Source organism: Podarcis melisellensis, assembly GCF_964234715.1.
Source record: "Podarcis melisellensis genome assembly, chromosome: Z".
Classification (NCBI taxonomy): Eukaryota; Metazoa; Chordata; class Lepidosauria; order Squamata; family Lacertidae; genus Podarcis; species Podarcis melisellensis.
Window position 1 is genome coordinate 18,560,538 of NC_138547.1, and position 16,923 is coordinate 18,577,460.

The 16,923-nt window shown below is 46.9% G+C and overlaps 1 protein-coding gene across 1 annotated transcript in view; it reads right to left on the reverse strand.

Annotated features, from left to right (window-relative positions):
* Positions 1-3,868: 3,868 nt before the first annotated feature.
* GPSM1 (G protein signaling modulator 1) overlaps positions 3,869-16,923 on the reverse strand; it is a 55,091-nt gene continuing 42,036 nt past the window's right edge. The window contains exons 12-14 of the mRNA XM_081897831.1: positions 10,487-10,649; positions 7,300-7,508; positions 3,869-4,686 (exon numbers count right to left, since the gene is read on the reverse strand). Of these exons, the coding sequence (XP_081753957.1) occupies positions 4,498-4,686; positions 7,300-7,508; positions 10,487-10,649 (561 nt within the window). The 3' untranslated portion in view covers positions 3,869-4,497. The remainder of the gene's footprint in view (positions 4,687-7,299; positions 7,509-10,486; positions 10,650-16,923) is intronic.

The window sequence follows — 16,923 nt, forward strand, 5'->3', positions numbered from 1 at the left end:
CACCAACTTTCTTTTCTTTTTATAACAATTTATTAAATTTTCGCTGGAAGCGATTTGGGGATCCAAGCAATGCGTTGGTCAATGGAACCACTGGGCTAAGCTGGTTCAGAGAGGCTGCTGTTGATGGCCTGTGTCTCCTTGAGATGGTCACTATCCGTGGCCGCTTCTTAAGAGCAAAGAGAAGCAGAGAGACCAGACGCCTCTGCCACCCTCACTTCTGATCGGACGCTGTGCCAATGACGCAACCCCAGAGTCGTCCGTGACTGGACCTAACAGTCAGGGGTCCCTTTACCTTTACCTTTTTAATGCGTATATTGCTTTTCATTTGGGTATTTATGTCTCCATGCATCTTTTAGGTTTAGGTTCTCTACCATTTGAAAAAAGGTTTGTGGTAATCTCCCTTCTTTTGATTTCCCCCTTCTTTCTGTTATATCTAATTCCAGTGAGGTGACACCATTGAAATCACCCGTTAAAATAATCTCTTAATTGATGTTCCAACAGTTTTTCCTCAACTGTTTTAAAATATTGTGTCTTATTTCCATTTGGTGCGTAAATTCCTACCACTTATTTTTTCTTTCCCTCTTGTTAATTGCACTCCCAATATTCTGCCTTCGTGATCCAAGCAATGCATTGACCGATGGAACCGCTGGGCTAAGCTGGCTTGGAGAGGCTGCTGTAGGTGGCCTTGAGCTTGGGCCCTCTGGAGCACCTTCAGCACCTCTTGCTCCGAAGCAACGGGGACATAGCAGAGGTTGGGGGCCTGCTGTTCCTCCGTGCACTGGCTTTCTGGATCTTCAGCTCACAGCCCCTCTTAGGGCGAAACACCAGCAGGTCCCGCAGAGACACATTGTAATTCTCCAGGAAGTTGGCAGTAAACTGGTACTTCCAGCCTTTGGCCTCCATCTCCTGTGCTTTCTTGAAGATCTGCACTGAATGTATCAAATAAATGTTGTAGATGTGGAGAAGCAGTGGGATCTATGCTGCATATGTGGTGAACATGCAAAAAAAAATATATCAAGGAATTCTGGGATGAAATATATATGGAACTTTAAAAAATGCTTAAGGTTATGTTTATAAAAAACCCCCAGAGGCTTTCCTTTTCTGAATATTATGTCCTGATATACAAAAAATTGTAAGGAAATTATTTTATATGCGACAGTGGCTGCAATAATTCTAATAGCCGCAAACTTGAAAGGAGGAAAAATACCTTCAAAGTCTAATTCTAATAGCCTCAAACTGGAAAGGAGGAAAAATACCTTCAAAGTCGGAGTGGTAACAAAAGTTAATGGAATACACAGAGCTGGCTAAGCTATCAGAAATAAGAGACCATGCAGACCAAGTATTTTTTAATAAATGGGGTTTATTTAAAAATTACATTAAGGATTGTAATAGCATGAAGTCTTTGGCAGCCTTTGAATAGCTTCTGTAATGCACTGAACAAGTTTAAGAAAGCACAATCTCTTGACAAGTACGGAAATTATTGAAAACAGAGATGAATAGTGCATTAGATAAATACATATTTAAAGCCATATGGAAATGGCGGCAAGTCATTGGAACCAAAAGAAGACTGTGATAAAGTGTAACAGATATTGATATTTTTTCTGTTTATTTATTTTTTGTTAGGGATAACTTTGATTTTGTCTTATGTTTCTTTAAGTTCAAAAGTTCAAAAGCAAAAGCATTTTAAAACACACACACAAAATCTGCACTGTGCCGGCTGTGGCAGGGTCCTGAAGATTCACACCAGCTTTCTAAGCATCTGGGCAGACTTGTCTAAACAAGAATGTTTTTGGCACGCAACAAAAAATACAGTGAAGGTGCTTGCTTGATATCAAAGGAGAGAGAGTTCCGAAGTGTAGGTGTTTCTACATGAAGTGTCTTACAAATGCAGAAATGGAAATGTGTGGCACCTGTAGTAGTGCCAGTTCTGCCGATTGAAGCAGTTGAGTAGCCACAACTGCTCATGACTCGCACAGATGTGTGTCAAGGCCACCAAGTAGGACTGATGTTGCACAGTGTGGTTTGGGGAATATTCTAGTTCTCATGGTTCTGAACAAAAGGGAACCCGGGGCCTTCTGCATGCAAGGTGAATGCTATGCCATTGAGCTACAGCACCTTGCCTAAAAATAAAGTAAGATTCTAGTCCTTATAGATCTGTGCTTCTCTGATTGAAATTTGCAGGGTGTTAGTGTGCTGAGCCAATACAGCCATTACTCTCAACCTTGTAGATGGAAGGTGTGAGGAGCAACCTTTCCCAAACTGAGAGGACTCAATGAGAAGAAGGGGTGTGGGTGGCTTGGCCTGGCTCTGTTCCAGGAGAAGCGCCGTAAATCCTCAAGCACATTGATGCTTTTTTAAATGGCTTGACGGTGAACATTTTTCCTTAAGTGCCCTCAAGCCATTTTGGACCACATCTCCCATCAGCTTCCAATACAGCCATCTGCTTTATGGGAGGGACTATGGTCCAAAGTCCCTGGAGGGTAGCAGGTTAGCAAAAGGTTGCTCCGTATGAGGCCTGACAGCCTCAAGAAAAGATGCTCAGGTATTTTGTGTGGGGTGTGAGATTTTCCACCAGATGGCAGCAGAACATCAGAAAAGATTTTTAAAACAGAGCTGGAGAAAGGATGGAGGAAGAATCTGATTGTGTTTGATTTGTGACCTCTTCGTACTTTGACTCTTGCAGTGTTGAGTGCAATGTCAATACACTATAAACTCCACAAAGGATATTAAAGTTGGAAAAAGTTTAGAAAAGGGCAACCCAAATGGTGGTGGTGGAGTGACTGCCCCTATGAAAAATGGTTGCAAGTGTGTGAGGCTTTTTAGCTTGGACTTTTTAGGTGAGGAAAAGGTGACACGAGATAAGTTTATAAAATTATGCACGGCCTGGACAAAGTGGAGAAAAGTTTTTCTTCCTCTTGTGGACATCCAATGAAGTTGTACACTGGGAGATTCAGGTCAGATAAATGAAAGTCCATCTTAGACTATGGTACTGACACAGAAGGCAGCTGTTGACACCAACATGGATGGCTTTGAAGGATAAGGGAAATTCATGCAGTAGGAGAGAGGTGTTGATGGCATCTAGCCATGATGGCCAAGCTCTGACCCCCACAGTTGCAGGCAGCAATGTTTCTGAATACAAGTTTCTGGAAGCCACAAGAGGGCAGAGCTCTTGTGTTTGGACTGCTTGCTGGTTTCTGGCAGGCAAGTGTTGCTGGACTAGGTGGGTCATTGACTTGATCCAGCAGACACTTCTGAGGTTCTGAACGTCAGGGTGTTTTTTTTAAAACCCTAATTATATGCAAAGCTGTGCACCAGGTGTGCTTGGCATGGTGGGCCTGTTCTTTTATCTCCCCCATGCAGATAGCTGGGCAATGCCACCCATATGCTGGTCATTCGATGTCATGATTGGTTGGATGGTCACCTGTCAGGCATGCTTTAGTTGTGATTCCTGCCTTGCAGGGGGCTCAGCTGGATGACCACTGGGGGTCCTTCCGCACCCTACGATTTATGCCTCCAAATCCATAGAAGTGGGCCAAGCCCCAAGTTGCACCCTGTACAGTGGTGAGGTGTGATTTTTGTAAGGAGAAGCAGCTATTTAAAAAATGGCAAAACAGTATTTCAAGCGGGGGCTGGTGGCCAAATCCCAAGAGAGGATTCTGGTTTCAGGATCCATCAGAAGGGATGGCTTGAGCCACCTGGAATGTGGTTTGGCCCTTTGCCAAATAATGACAGGGAAGCTGGAAGTGACCCTTCTCTGTTACCCCCACCCCAAAATGCCATGTGGGGCGAATTAGACTCTTCTCTCTCCCCCCCTCCCAGCTTCGTCTTGGTTTCAGAGTCGGAAGCTGAAATAAAACACCAAAAGACCTTGTGTTCCAAAAATGTTTAATAAGCACCCTCTTCCCCCACAGAATTCATTTGGCAGCTCTTTGATTTTTATGGGGATGGGGAAAGTACCATGCAGATAAAGGACCCCTCCCCTCCATAAAATTATATTGTCTAACACACATCGTATATAGAATAAATTAGCGAATATATTGAATCTTGGCAGAGATATTCCTGCAGGTGGCTTGATTTCCAGTTTTGACTGGGCTCGGAGATGTGGGAAGGAGTGAAAAGCAACCCCCTCCCCCACTGCTCCTGTCCTCTTCCCTGAAACCAATGGAAGGCCATCTGTCAGGGATGCTTTAGCTGTGAATCCTGCATTGGAGGGGGCTGGGTTAGTTGAACCTTAGGGGCACTCTTCCAACTGTACATTTTAATGAATGTCTCTGGGAGCTTAGAGGTAGACTACCCCTGGTGGTAGAGGCACACTCAACTTTCCACCCCCAGCACCTCTAGGATAACAGCCCCCCTCCAAGAAATGGGCCTTGCTCAGAGCCGCTCCCTTGAGGCGGGACTGCTACAGTTGAGATTGCCCCAATGTCTCCCCCCCCCCCAGTGCCTACGTCCTCACAGCACTAGGGCTCAGTCCAGACCCTGCACGGGGGACCGGTCTTAGCTGGGACTGGGCTGTGCTTCATCTTCTTCGGCTTCCTCTTCACCCAAGGCCAGGTCCACCCTCTGCTCGTCGATGCGCTTGGCCTGGGCCCTCTGAATGAGGCTGAAGAAATCTTCATCTGGCACAGTGGGACCGCGTGGGGTGGCATCGGGGGCTGCGCAGCGCTGGTCATCAATGCGAGAGGACTAGGGATGGGGAGGAGGAATGAGAAGAAGTAGTGAAGGAGGGAGACATCACAGAGAGGAGCAGAGAGTCAGGCGGTTTAGGACTGGCTTGGATTAGATGATCCTTGTAGGGGTGGGGTGTCCCTTCAGATCCTACAATATGGGACCGCCTCTCCTGGTATGTCCCACGGAGGACCTTATGGTCTTCAAACAAAAACATCTTGGAGGTCCCGGGCCACAGGGAGTTTAGGCTGGCCTCAACCAGAGCCAGGGCCTTTTCGGCCGTGGCCCCAATCTGGTGGAACACTCTGTCACAAGAGACTAGGGCCCTGCGGGACTTGACATCTTTCCACAGGGCCTGCAAGACAGAGCTGTTCCACCAGGCCTTTGGCCAAGGCACAGCCTTTGGCAATCCTCACAGAACTCTAGCCTAATGGTTGCCATTAATTTGATTTGAACTGATTTTATAATGAAATGATTTTAGAATGTTTTATTATTTTACTGTTGTTAGCCGCTCTGAGCCTGGCTTTGGCTGGGGAGGGCGGGATATTTATTTATTTATTTATTTTATTTTTATTTTTATTTTTATTTTTATTTTTATTTTTATTTTTATTTTTATTTTTATTTTTATTTTTATTTTTATTATTACTATTATTACCACCTCCAAAGGTGGTGGACTCTCTTTCCTTGGAGGTTTTAAAGCAAAGGTTGGGGGTTCTTTAGTTGTGATTCCTGCACTGCAGGTAAAGGTAAAGGGACCCCTAACCATTAGGTCCAGTCGTGACCGACTCTGGAGTTGCGGCGCTCATCTCACTTTATTGGCCGAGGGAGCCGGCGTACAGCTTCAGCGTCATGTGGCCAGCAGGACTAAGCCGCTTCTGGCGAACCAGAGCAGCGCACGGAAACACCGTTTACCTTCCCGCCAGAGTGGTACCTATTTATCTACTTGTACTTTGACGTGCTTTCGAACTGCTAGGTTGGCAGGAGCAGGGACCAAGCAACGGGAGCTCACCCCGTCGCGGGGATTCGAACAGCCGACCTTCTGATCGGCAAGTCCTAGGCTGGGCTAAATGATCCTTGGGATTATTGTTTATTTATTGCATTTTCTTTCCTCCAATGATCTAAAGGGGACATACGTGGTTCTGCCCCCACCCCACAAAAACCCTGTGAGGTAGGTTGACTGAGAGTGAGGGACTACCCCAACATGGACTTCATGGCCAATGGCAGATTTGAACCCTGATCTCCCAGACTCTAACCACCACGTCACACTGGCGTAGTTAATTTGGGACCAACGCTCACTGACGGTCCTTCGGGTCACTTGCTCCCAAGTCATGTAGAACCTTATCAGCAAGGACCCAAGGTGGAATACTGCCCAGAAATTGCATTGCAGCAGGTTGAGCTAGATGACAAATGGTTCCCCCCACCCCAATGCTATGATTCTATGCTATAATCTTCTCTGGCTGCCTAGTCCAGCATTCTGTTCTCACAGTGGCCGCCCAAGTGCCTAAATGTGAAACCAGTAAGCAGGATTCAAGTGCAACACCAATTCTTCCTTCCTGTGGTTTCCAGCAGCATTGCTGCCTGTGGCCATGGAGGCAGAGCAGAGTCATTGTGGCGAATAGTCCTCAGCAGCTCTCTTTTAAAGCCATCTAAGTTAGTCATCTCCTGAGCTGGGGTCAAGCCCTGGACATCTTAGGTCTAAGGGACTGCCTGAAACTGTAACATCCTGGTTCCATCACTGAGATCACCTGCAGGAGTGTTGTTGATCGGCTCTTTTTATAGCAACAAGAAACTGAGCATTCAATGTCACAGAGGAGAGGGCTATTGATGGCTACCAGTCATGATAGCTATGCTCTGTCCGCCACAGTTGGAGGCAGTAATGCTTTCAAATCCCAGTTGCTGAGACTCATAGGAGGGTAAAGTGCTTTTGTGCTTTGATCCTCCTTGCCCGTTTCCCAACAGAGGCATCTGTTAGCCACTGTGAGAACAGGATGCTGGCCTAGGTGGGCCATTGGCCTGATCTAGAAATGCTTTTGTGACATTCTTAGAAGCCTCCAGGTCCAGAGGCAGTCTATCGGGACTCCTAGATCCTAAGCAGCATTTGGTGACAGTGAGAACAGGATGCTGGCCTAGATGGCCCATTGGCCTGATCCAGTAGGCTCTTCTTATGTTCCTGTGTCATCTGCCCTGCCCTCTGGAATACTGTCCCCTTTTGTTTGGCCTCTGCAAGCAATTGAGAATACATCTTTTCCCCATAATGGTCAGATTCTTTCTGATTTTAAAGTTTCACATGAGTTTGTGTTTATGCACTCAGACATTTAAAAATGTATCGTGGTATAGATATTTTTAAATCAATGGATGCTTTAGCGATGATTCCATTGTCTGGGGTTGGAGATGACTCTTGGGGTACCTTCCAACTCTGCAATTCACTTGAGTTTGCAATTCAGTGGTTCTATGGACCAATGCTCTGAACAGGACCCCTTCAGAGCTGGATGAGTACCCTTCCACAACTTCAACCCTCCCCAAAAAAGAACAGAGCAAAAAAATAAGCCCCAGGATTTTCAAAAGCCGGGAACTGACAGTTTCTGAAGTGGGTTTAATGATGTCAAGTGATTAGCCATGCTCAAAACATACCTGGCACTTCATGAGCATGTTGAAGAACTCGTCGCCTGGCTCCTGCTGTGTGCCGCCTTCCCTGCGGAGGTGGCTGAGGTTGTTGGGGGTAATGCGCAGGCCTGGCAGGCTGCCCACGCTGGCCCGCTGGTCGTCCAGCCGCCGGCTCTGGGAGCTGGCGATGAGGTCGAAGAGCTCCTCAGTCTGTGGGGAGGCCATTGAGGACTGGGCTGCCAGTGCAGGAAGAAAGAAATGTTATTGCAGAAACAGAATAGATGATCCCCAGGGTCTCCACCTAGTCCAACCGCTTGCAAACTCAGCTGAAGTGTCCCTGGCAGGTAGCCACCCAGCCTCTGCTTTAAGATCTCCAATGAAGAAAATAATAATCATAACCATAATAGTTTAGTTGGAAAGCTCAGTTTCCATTCCTTCCTTCTGCAGATGCAGCCTAGAACTGCATTAGCTTCATTTGCTGCTGCATCACACTGTTGACTCATGTCAAGTTTGTGGTTTACTAAGATCCCTGGATCCCTTTTCACATCCACTGCTGTCAAGCCAGGTGTCCACCAACCTATACCTGTGCATCTGGTTATTCCTGCCTAAGTGCAGAATCTGACATTTGATCTCACTGAAATGCATTCTATCTTCTGTGGTACAGTGGAACCTCAGGTTACGTACTGTTCTCCTTAACGAATGCTTTGGGTAATGAGCTCCGCTAACCCAGAAATAGATGCAAACTTTGCCCCAGGATGCAAGCGGAAGTCGTGCGCCAGCGGCGGGAGTAGCAGGAGGCCCCATTAGCGAAAGTGCGCCTCATGTTAAGAACGGTTTTGGCTTAAGAACGGACCTCCGGAACGAATTAAGTTAGTAACTGGAGGTACCACTGTATTAGCCTCCCCTCTCAGTTTAGCATCATCTGTAAATACAGTGTGCATCCCCCTCAATTCCTACTTCTAAGTCATTTATAAAGATTTTTTAAAAAAATTACTTACAGTATAACTGAGTACATTAAAAAGCAGAACCCTGGGGAGACCCTGGGTTGGACTAGATGACTCTTAGAGTCCCTCCCAACCCTATGAATTCAGGATTCATTGGAGGTTTTTAAGCAGAGGTTGGAAGGGCACCTATCAGGGATTCTTTAGTTGTGATTCTTGCAGGGGGCTGGGCTGGATGACTGCTGGCAGTCTCTTCCCACTCTATAATTCTGTGATGATAATGATAATGATAATAATAGCAAATTGTAGTGCAGTGATTAGAAATTATTCCAGGTTGCTTGCTCTGAAGTAATCGAGGATTTTATCTGCAAATACCAGCATCTTGTGGAACACACTGCTCAGAATTAGTCCCAGCAACAACCCTTGCTCAGCAGCTTGCAATACACATAGTTACTCTGCAGAACTCCTGGCATAAGATGTGCCCGCTAGCTTAGATAGATGTGTGAACAGAGTCGGGTGGGGGGGCGGGGCGGGGTGGATTGTGGTCACTGGATTGAGTACTTTTTTTCTGGGGGACAGGAGGCAGGCAGGTGGGAGGATTCCTTACTTCTGAATGGGGTAACTGTGCCCCTGAAGGACCAGGTGTGATGCCTGGAGGCCATTTTGGTCTCACAGCTGTCCATAGAAGCACTGGTTAATTCTGTGCCCAGGGCGGCTGTTTACCAGCTCCATCTGGTACGCAGGCTCAGATCCTACTTGCCTGCGTACTGTCTTCCAGAGTGGTAAATGCCCTGGTTATCTCTCCCCCCCCCCACACACTTTGGACTACTGCAATGCCCTCTATGTGGGGCTACCTTTGAAGGTGACCTGGAAAGTACAACTAAACCAAAATGCGGCTGCCAGACTGGTGACTGGGAGCAGCTGCTGGGACCATTTAACAATGGTTTTAAAAGATCTACATTGGTTCCCAGTACATTTCTGAGCACAATTAGAAGTGTTGGCCATTGACCTAAAATGGACTCAGCCCTGTATACCTGAAGGAGCATCTCTACCTCCATTATCCAGCCCAGACACTGAGGTCCTCCTTTGAGGACCTTCTGGCAGTTCCCTTATTGTGAGAGGTGAAGTTACAGGGAACCAATCAGAGGGCCTTCTCAGTAGTTGCGCTTCCCCTGTGGAATGCCCCCCCCTTCAGATGTCAAGGTTGGCTACTGTGAGAAGAGGATGCTGGACTAGATGGGTCCCTCAGTGCTTTTGTATGTGTCCAAATACTTTGAAGCAAGCAGGAGGAGGTGTGGGCCCTGTGGAGGAAAACAAGAGCCCCCAGGGGCGCTCCCGCATCAGCAGGGACGACAAGAAGCTCTCCTTCTATTTTTAGGAGCGAGAGAGCCTCGCTCAACCCCGCTCCTTGTCATAACACAGCCTGACCTTTTCAACACTGCCTCCTGCCTGCCTCGCAGCTTTGGCGCTCTGCCTGCATCTCCTGTGCCTGGTTTTTTCCGGAGCTTCCTCTCTTGATCCATGCACACAAACCCCTGCTTAATATTTTGATGCAAGGAAGTGTCGACTTTGAACTCGCAGGCATCCAACGAAGGTGAATGTTGAGAGGATTCATTTTGCAGCACAGAATTAATCTGTGGAACTGCCTCCTACAGGAGGCAGTGATGGCCACCTACTTGGACTGCTTTAGGAGGAGGAGAAGGCTATTGATGGATACTAGCCAAGATGGCTATGCTCTGCCTCCACAGTTGGGGGCAGTAAACGCTTCTTGATTATACTAGTTGCTAGAAACCCCAGGAGGGGAGAGTGCTCTTGCATGTGGGTTTCCCTTTAGGGTATCTGGCTGGCCATTGTGGGAACAGGATACTTGGCCTGATCCAGCTGCACGGCTTATCTTATGGGCAGATAAAAGGATAGACGTATTAATGCAGCACAGAGTTCAGAATGTGTTCATATAAGTTGGTGGTCATCATGGTCTCTTATGGGAGGGAGTTCCACAAATTAACACTGTGCTGCATGAATTTCTTTTCTCTGCCATGAACCCTCCAACATCTAGCTTCATTGATAGCCCTCTCCTCCATGAATGCGTCTAATTCTTTTTTAAAGCCCTTCAAGTTGGTGACCCTCAATGGTACCTGCAGGAAGAATTTCCGCAGATTAACAGTGCTGCATGAAGATATCTTTCCTTTTATCTGACCTTATTTAAGACAGATGGGGACACATATCTAGCCCAGCACAGCAAGGGCCTTGGGAGCAGCTCAACAAAAGCTTACAGGTCCTCTCCTCCAGGGCAGGCACCAGGGTGGCCACTGTAGCTTCTTCGGCCTCCTTCTGGCCTTCCTCCAAGGGACAGCGTTGGTCATCCATCCGGTTGCTCTGGAATTTGCTCAGCAGCTCAAAGAAGCACTCCTCGTCTGAAGGCGCCCGCTTGATTTTCTGCAAAGAAGAAATAATAATAATTTTTTTCCAGTCTCAATTTCATATTTAAAGTGGATCATCAAAACCAGAACTCAGCTGTCTATATGCATCCCAGTTCCTACATGCTCTTCAAAATCAGATGGCAAGATTACACACACACACACACACACACACACACACACACACACACACACACACTATTTTACATATTACATATTACACATTACATATTACATATATATATATATTCAAAAATAGTATTAGTATCATTAAAACACTGGATTATTATAATGCACTCTATGTGGAGCTTCCCTTGTCACTTGGAATCTGGCACAGTGGGACAACAGGAAATGAGACAAAGATTTGACAATGCTCCTGCAAAAATCTGTTATTATCTGCTTACAAGAAACTTGGCTATAGCATATCAGCCCCTTGCATTTACAGGGATGCTCCCAGGAAAGTCTTCCATCAGTTAAGAAGCAATTAAAGGGATGAGGAAGTGAGCGTTGGACCACTCCCCCCGACCACTCACTGAATTAAGCTGGGGAAATCAGCGCTGTGGAGTATGGTCTCCTTTGTGAATATTTCCTGCCATTACAGATTACTGCAGTGGCAGAAGGCCCATTTTTCCGCATTAATATTTAGCTGTGGTGGCTAAGATTTGGAGGGATCCAACAACTCTTATAGCTCAAATAAGTGTGGGGTGCCCAAATTCTACTATTCAGGGATTTTAACGTCAGCATCTGGATGGTTCAGAGAGAATTCTAGTACCACAAAGGCTAGACCTGGAGGATATTCCCCTGCCCCTTCCCTCACACTTCTATGGACAAGAGAGTCAACCCTCAAGGCCGGATACTCCTAGAATGGGCGTGTGTGTGCTTCTGCATGACTTTTTAAATATTAGATGCGTGTCTAGTGGATGCTTCAAATGGCCAACTTACTTTTCTACACAATAAGGGAGGAAGTCTCATAGACTACTTCATAGCTTCACCACTTTTCAGCTTGGTGAAATCAATAGATGTCCTGGTAAGAACTGAAAGCGACCGTTTTCCACTTTCAATTATCTTAGCCCCTGTCCTGGACTGCCTGCTCCCTGTAGCACTCACGTGCAGCTGGCAAATCTTTGGGAATGATGAGAGCGAAATGGTATTTGAAGGTGAATGACGATATACAGAGGATTCTGGCGACATTGCCTTATGAACAATTTAACAAATATGGTCTCGGATTTTCTGTATGTTAATACAGTCATCAGATGCTATCTGATCAATCCCAGTGCTACAAGTGGTATACAGGGAAACTAAAGAAGCTGAGTTGATGGGCAATGCAAGGAGACAAAACAAGATCTTTTATGAGCTATCATGTTGTTGTTGTTGTTGTTGTTGTTGTTTTGGGGTGGAAGAACATTCTGAAATTAATAAGGGAAATATGAGATAAGAGTGGCGTATAAGAAAATCCTAAAGAATAAAAAAGTGAATTTTGTGATATGACAGTGGCAAGAATTAGGGCTGGCAGTGTCTGAACAAAGGGAGCATAAATTTTGGGACCTAGTGGCTCAGTGTATGAACCAGACAAGATCAACCTTAGATGCCACTATATTAGCATGGCACTGATGGTTTTCAGTACAGTGGTACCTCAAATTACATACGCTTCAGGTTACATACGCTTCAGGTTACAGACTCCGCTAACCCAGAAATAGTGTTTCAGGTTAAGAACTTTGCTTAGGATGAGAACAGAAATCGTGCTCCGGTGGTGCGGCGGCAGCAGCAGGAGGAGGCCCCATTAGCTGAAGTGGTGCTTCAGGTTAAGAACAGTTTCAGGTTAAGTACGGACCTCCAGAACGAATTAAGTACTTAGCCCGAGGTACCACTGTACGTATTATAAGCGGGAAGACACTTAATTTGCAAGATGTTGAGGTGAGAAGCAGGCAGGAAAATTTGGGATAAATTCAAAAGCACAATAAAACTAGCTGCTCATCTCAATGTACCCCTCCCCTCCCCAATGGCATACACTGACCAAGAAAGTGCTGATGTTATGCACCCACACCATGGGGCATTCTCACGCCATGTGCGCATGCTGCAGAGTGTGCTGACATGTTGTGTGCATGCCATGCGGCTTGTGTGAGTGACATCAGCACACCCTGCAGCATGTGCGAGTGAGGTGAGCATGTCATGCGGAGTCGTGCAATTTTGAGGGGGCCCTTCCCTCAAAAATTTGAGGTAGCCCTCAGCCCCCCCCCCCAGATGGTGTTCCTGCTTTGTGCATTTGAGTCATTCCCTCTAGCTGCTTCCTTCTTGTAGTTCCCTGCCCTTTAGCAGGTTTCTGGAGGACCACCTCAGTTTCCTGTGCATCAATGAAGCTATTATTCCCAGTAATAATAATAATAATAATAATAATAATAATAATAATAATAATAATAATTTATTATTTATACCCCGCCCATCTGGCTGGGCCCCCCCAGCCACTCTGGGCGGCTTCCATAAAAACCAAAAATACAGTAAAATCACACGTTAAAAACTTCCCTGAACAGGGCTGCCTTAAGATGTCTTCTGAATGTCAGGTAGTTGTTTATCGCTTTGACATCTGCTGGAAGGGCGTTCCACAGGGTGGGCGCCACTACCGAGAAGGCCCTCTGCCTGGTTCCCTGTATCTTTGCTTCTCGCAATGAGGGAACCGCCAGAAGGCCCTCGGCGCTGGACCTCAGCGTCCGGGCAGAATGATGGGGGTGGAGACGCTCCTTCAGGTATACTGGACCGAGGAGTACCAGGTATTCCCCTGTGGTTTGTAATATAGTTTCCCCCCCACCCTCAGGATTTGGTTTAAAGCAATCCTGATCAGGTTTGCGAGACGATTAGCAAACACATCCTTGCCAACCAATGTCAGGTGTGATCCATCTCTGGCAGGAAGTTCTTCCTCAAGGAAGCAGAGACCATGGACCAGGAAGCCAAACCTAACCTGGCAACAGCACCTGCACAGCTGGTGGTTTACTTCCAGTATTTTCCTCTTTCTTCCTGGGCCATGACCTCCAACAGGAAGGAGTGATGGAAAAACCACCTATGCTCAAAAGTCCTTCAGCTTCCTGCCCAGACTCTCATAGTCCCTTTGCTGTATGTTGAAGTCTGTGTCTGGCAGTGTCATTTGTACCCCTATGAATCAAAAGGAAGGTGAGTTGTGGTCACCTTGGCAACTTCTCTGCCCTGTTGTTAACCTTTGTACCTGGAAGATAGCACAACTGCCGGGACATCCTGTTGCTTCTGTACACTGCTGTCTTGGTCCTCCTCATTAGGGAGTCACCTACCACTACCCTAAATCTGCCTCTGCTATCACCCTCTTCCCACTGGCTGTGGGAATCATCTTTCAATAGTAGAACCCCCCCCCCTTGGGTGGCAAGGAGGAGAATTTTTTTATTTTCTCTCTTAATTCCTGATCAGCCTTCAGGCAGCTCAAAAGGCCAGATTCCTCCACTGGGTGGCTAATTTCGATGCTGCCCTAAATAGAAGGCAAGTGTGTGTGTGTGTGTTTTATTTTCTCCCTTCAGCATTGCTAGAAGACGAATTATTTCCCTGTGTTTAGCAAGCTGTGCTGTTAACCCAGTCCCTGCTGGTTTGGGGAATCTCTGGCTTCTGGGGTAGAGTAAGGTTACCAGACGTCCCCGTTTGCTGGGGACAGTCCCCGGATTTACAAATCAATCCCCTGACAAAATCCATTGAAGGTGAAAAGTGTCCCTGGATTCATTGGGGGGGGGGGAAACTGGTAACCTTAGGGTAGTGTCTATGATCCCAGTTAAGAACTATGGAATTCGCACAGGAGACAGTGATGGCCACCAACTTGGATGGCTTTAAAACAACATTAGAAAAATCCATAGAGAAGAGAGCTATTAAGTTGTTAAAAACCATGTGTGTGTGTGTGAGGGCTGTTGTTCTTGGGTCCTCCTTGAGGGATTCCTACGGGCATCAGGTTGGCCGCTGTGAGAAGAGGATGCTAAGCTGGAAGGGCCAGTGGCTGGATGCAGCAAGCTTTTCTTATGTTTTTTATGCAATAACTCCCTCCCTCTTTTGTCCTGATGGTTCCCGGAGAGGGAACCAGGTTTAAAGACCACTTGTGTATCTCTTGAGCAACCCCCACCCCAAAAAGACCCTCTGCAGAAGGATATTGACAAGCTGGAAAGGTGCGCAGAGATGATGGAGGGTCTTGGAAACCAAGCCTGATGAGGAATGGTTGAGGGAGATGGGGATGTTTAGCCTGGATATGAGGACACTGAGAGGAGACATGAGATCCACTTTCAAATATCTGAAGGGTTGCCACCTGGAAGATGGAGGCAGCTTGTTCACGACCGGAACCTGAAGCTTCAGATGACAAGAAAGGAACATTAGGAAGAAGTTCCTGAGGGCAGGAGCTGTTCTGACAGAGGGAGTCCCTTGGTACAGACTCCCTCGGAAGGCGGTGGACTTTCCTTCCTTGGAAGCTTTTAAGCAGAGGTTGGGTGGCTGTCTGCCAGGGATGCTTTAGCTGTGATTTCTGCACTGCAGGGAGTTGGACTAGATGACCCTTGGGAGTCCTTTCCAACTCTACGATTCTATTGTTCCTGTGGGGCAGAGTGTGTATGCATACAATAACGGGTCCATGCAGCTGCTTGCATTTTTGGCCATTTCTTTGGGCGTTAAGCTGTCAGGAAGAGCTCTGGGGCTTCCCTGCATACAGGGAGGCTGGGATAAAAATAACCCGGCTGTCTGGCAAAAGGTGCTCATTTGGGTCAACCACCGATGGCTTTGCTCTGAAGAGCTGTAATTTGGGGGCATTTGCACAGCTGTGTTGGTGTTTGCTGTTGTCCCCATTGTCACAGAGTCCTAGAATTGTAGAGTTGGGAAGGACCCCAAGGGTCATTCAGCTGAAGCTCCTGCAATGCAGGAATCGCAGCAGGTCTGTGCCCATGGTGGGTTGGGGGTAGAAGGATGAGAAATGAAAAGCCCCAAATGCCCAGAAGAGAATCTGTGCTCCTTTTTTCTCTCTGTGGCAAAGTCTGGGAGAGCAGGAATGGGGCAGAATTCATGCAGCATGGCAGGGGGAGGTTGAGAAATGGAAATTGCGAGCTTCACAACTGAAGTATTACTATTAATTATTATTATTTATCATATCCTTCCATTGATGTTTTGAAATGGAGGGCAGGTGGCCTTTTGTCAGGGATTCTTCAGCTGGGATTCCTACACTGCAGGGATGTAGAGTAGATATTTGTCCAGGACAAGCCCAAAGAAGCCTCCTGTGTGACCTGGGGACTGACTGTCATGGTTGGCCTGGGCAGGTGACTGGCCACCCACTGCACTGGGGCAACAACCCCTGCTGCCAACCACCCATAGCTGTCAACTTTTCCCTTTACTTGCGAGGAATCCTATTCGGAATAAAGGAATTTCCCTTAAAAAAAGGGAAACGTTGACAGGTATGCCACCACCTACTGAGCAGGAACACCCAACTTATTTCTCTTTCCTTCTATTTTTGCTTTTTCTTGAGCCTGGCGGAAAACTATGTGCAGGTCAAAAAGAATCCCACAGTCCTAGAGTATGCCTGGGTCTAAAGCAGCTTCTGTCAGGCTGGTTCTCTGTAAACAACACTTTCCCCTACAAATTGCACCAGCCCCAGGGTCATCTGATAGCTGCGCTGCCTGGCAGCTGGTGGGCATTGTAGTCCAACGCATCTGGAGAGCAGGAGGAGGTCTTGCAAGTTTGCAAAACATCCTTCTTCTGAGCCCAGTTAAGCCTCATGCCCCACTAGGAGTTAAGTTGTTGTGCTGCCTATTCCAATTCCACCCTCCTCCAATGGCATCACCTGCTGATTATAAATACTCATTCCTAGGAGTGAGTTTCCCCCACACTTCGCCTCCTGCAGCCCCCACAAGTATTTAAAGTTAGCTGCCGGCCTTATGGCACTTAAAACAGAAAGCCGACTCAAGAAAAGTGTGAGAATGAGATTAAATTGCCTTTGTTCTTTGAGGAAGGGAAGGAATCTAGAAGGAAAGGAAGGTCAGATCTCCTTCTTTGGTGGTTTTTAAGCAGAGGATGGATCGCCAGCTGTGAGGAATGGTTTTAGTTGAGATTCCTGCATTAGGTGACCCTTGGGGTCCTTTCTAATTCTGTGATTCTGGTGAATCAACCCTTCTTCTCCGTGTTAGAATCTGAAAGTTTAGAATTATTCAGTTCTGAATAGCAGAACTGTAACAATCTGCATGAACCCCAGAAGAGTCCCTGATGGATCAGGGCAAAGTTGTTCCCATCTAGTCGAGCACCCTGTCCTCACAGTGGCC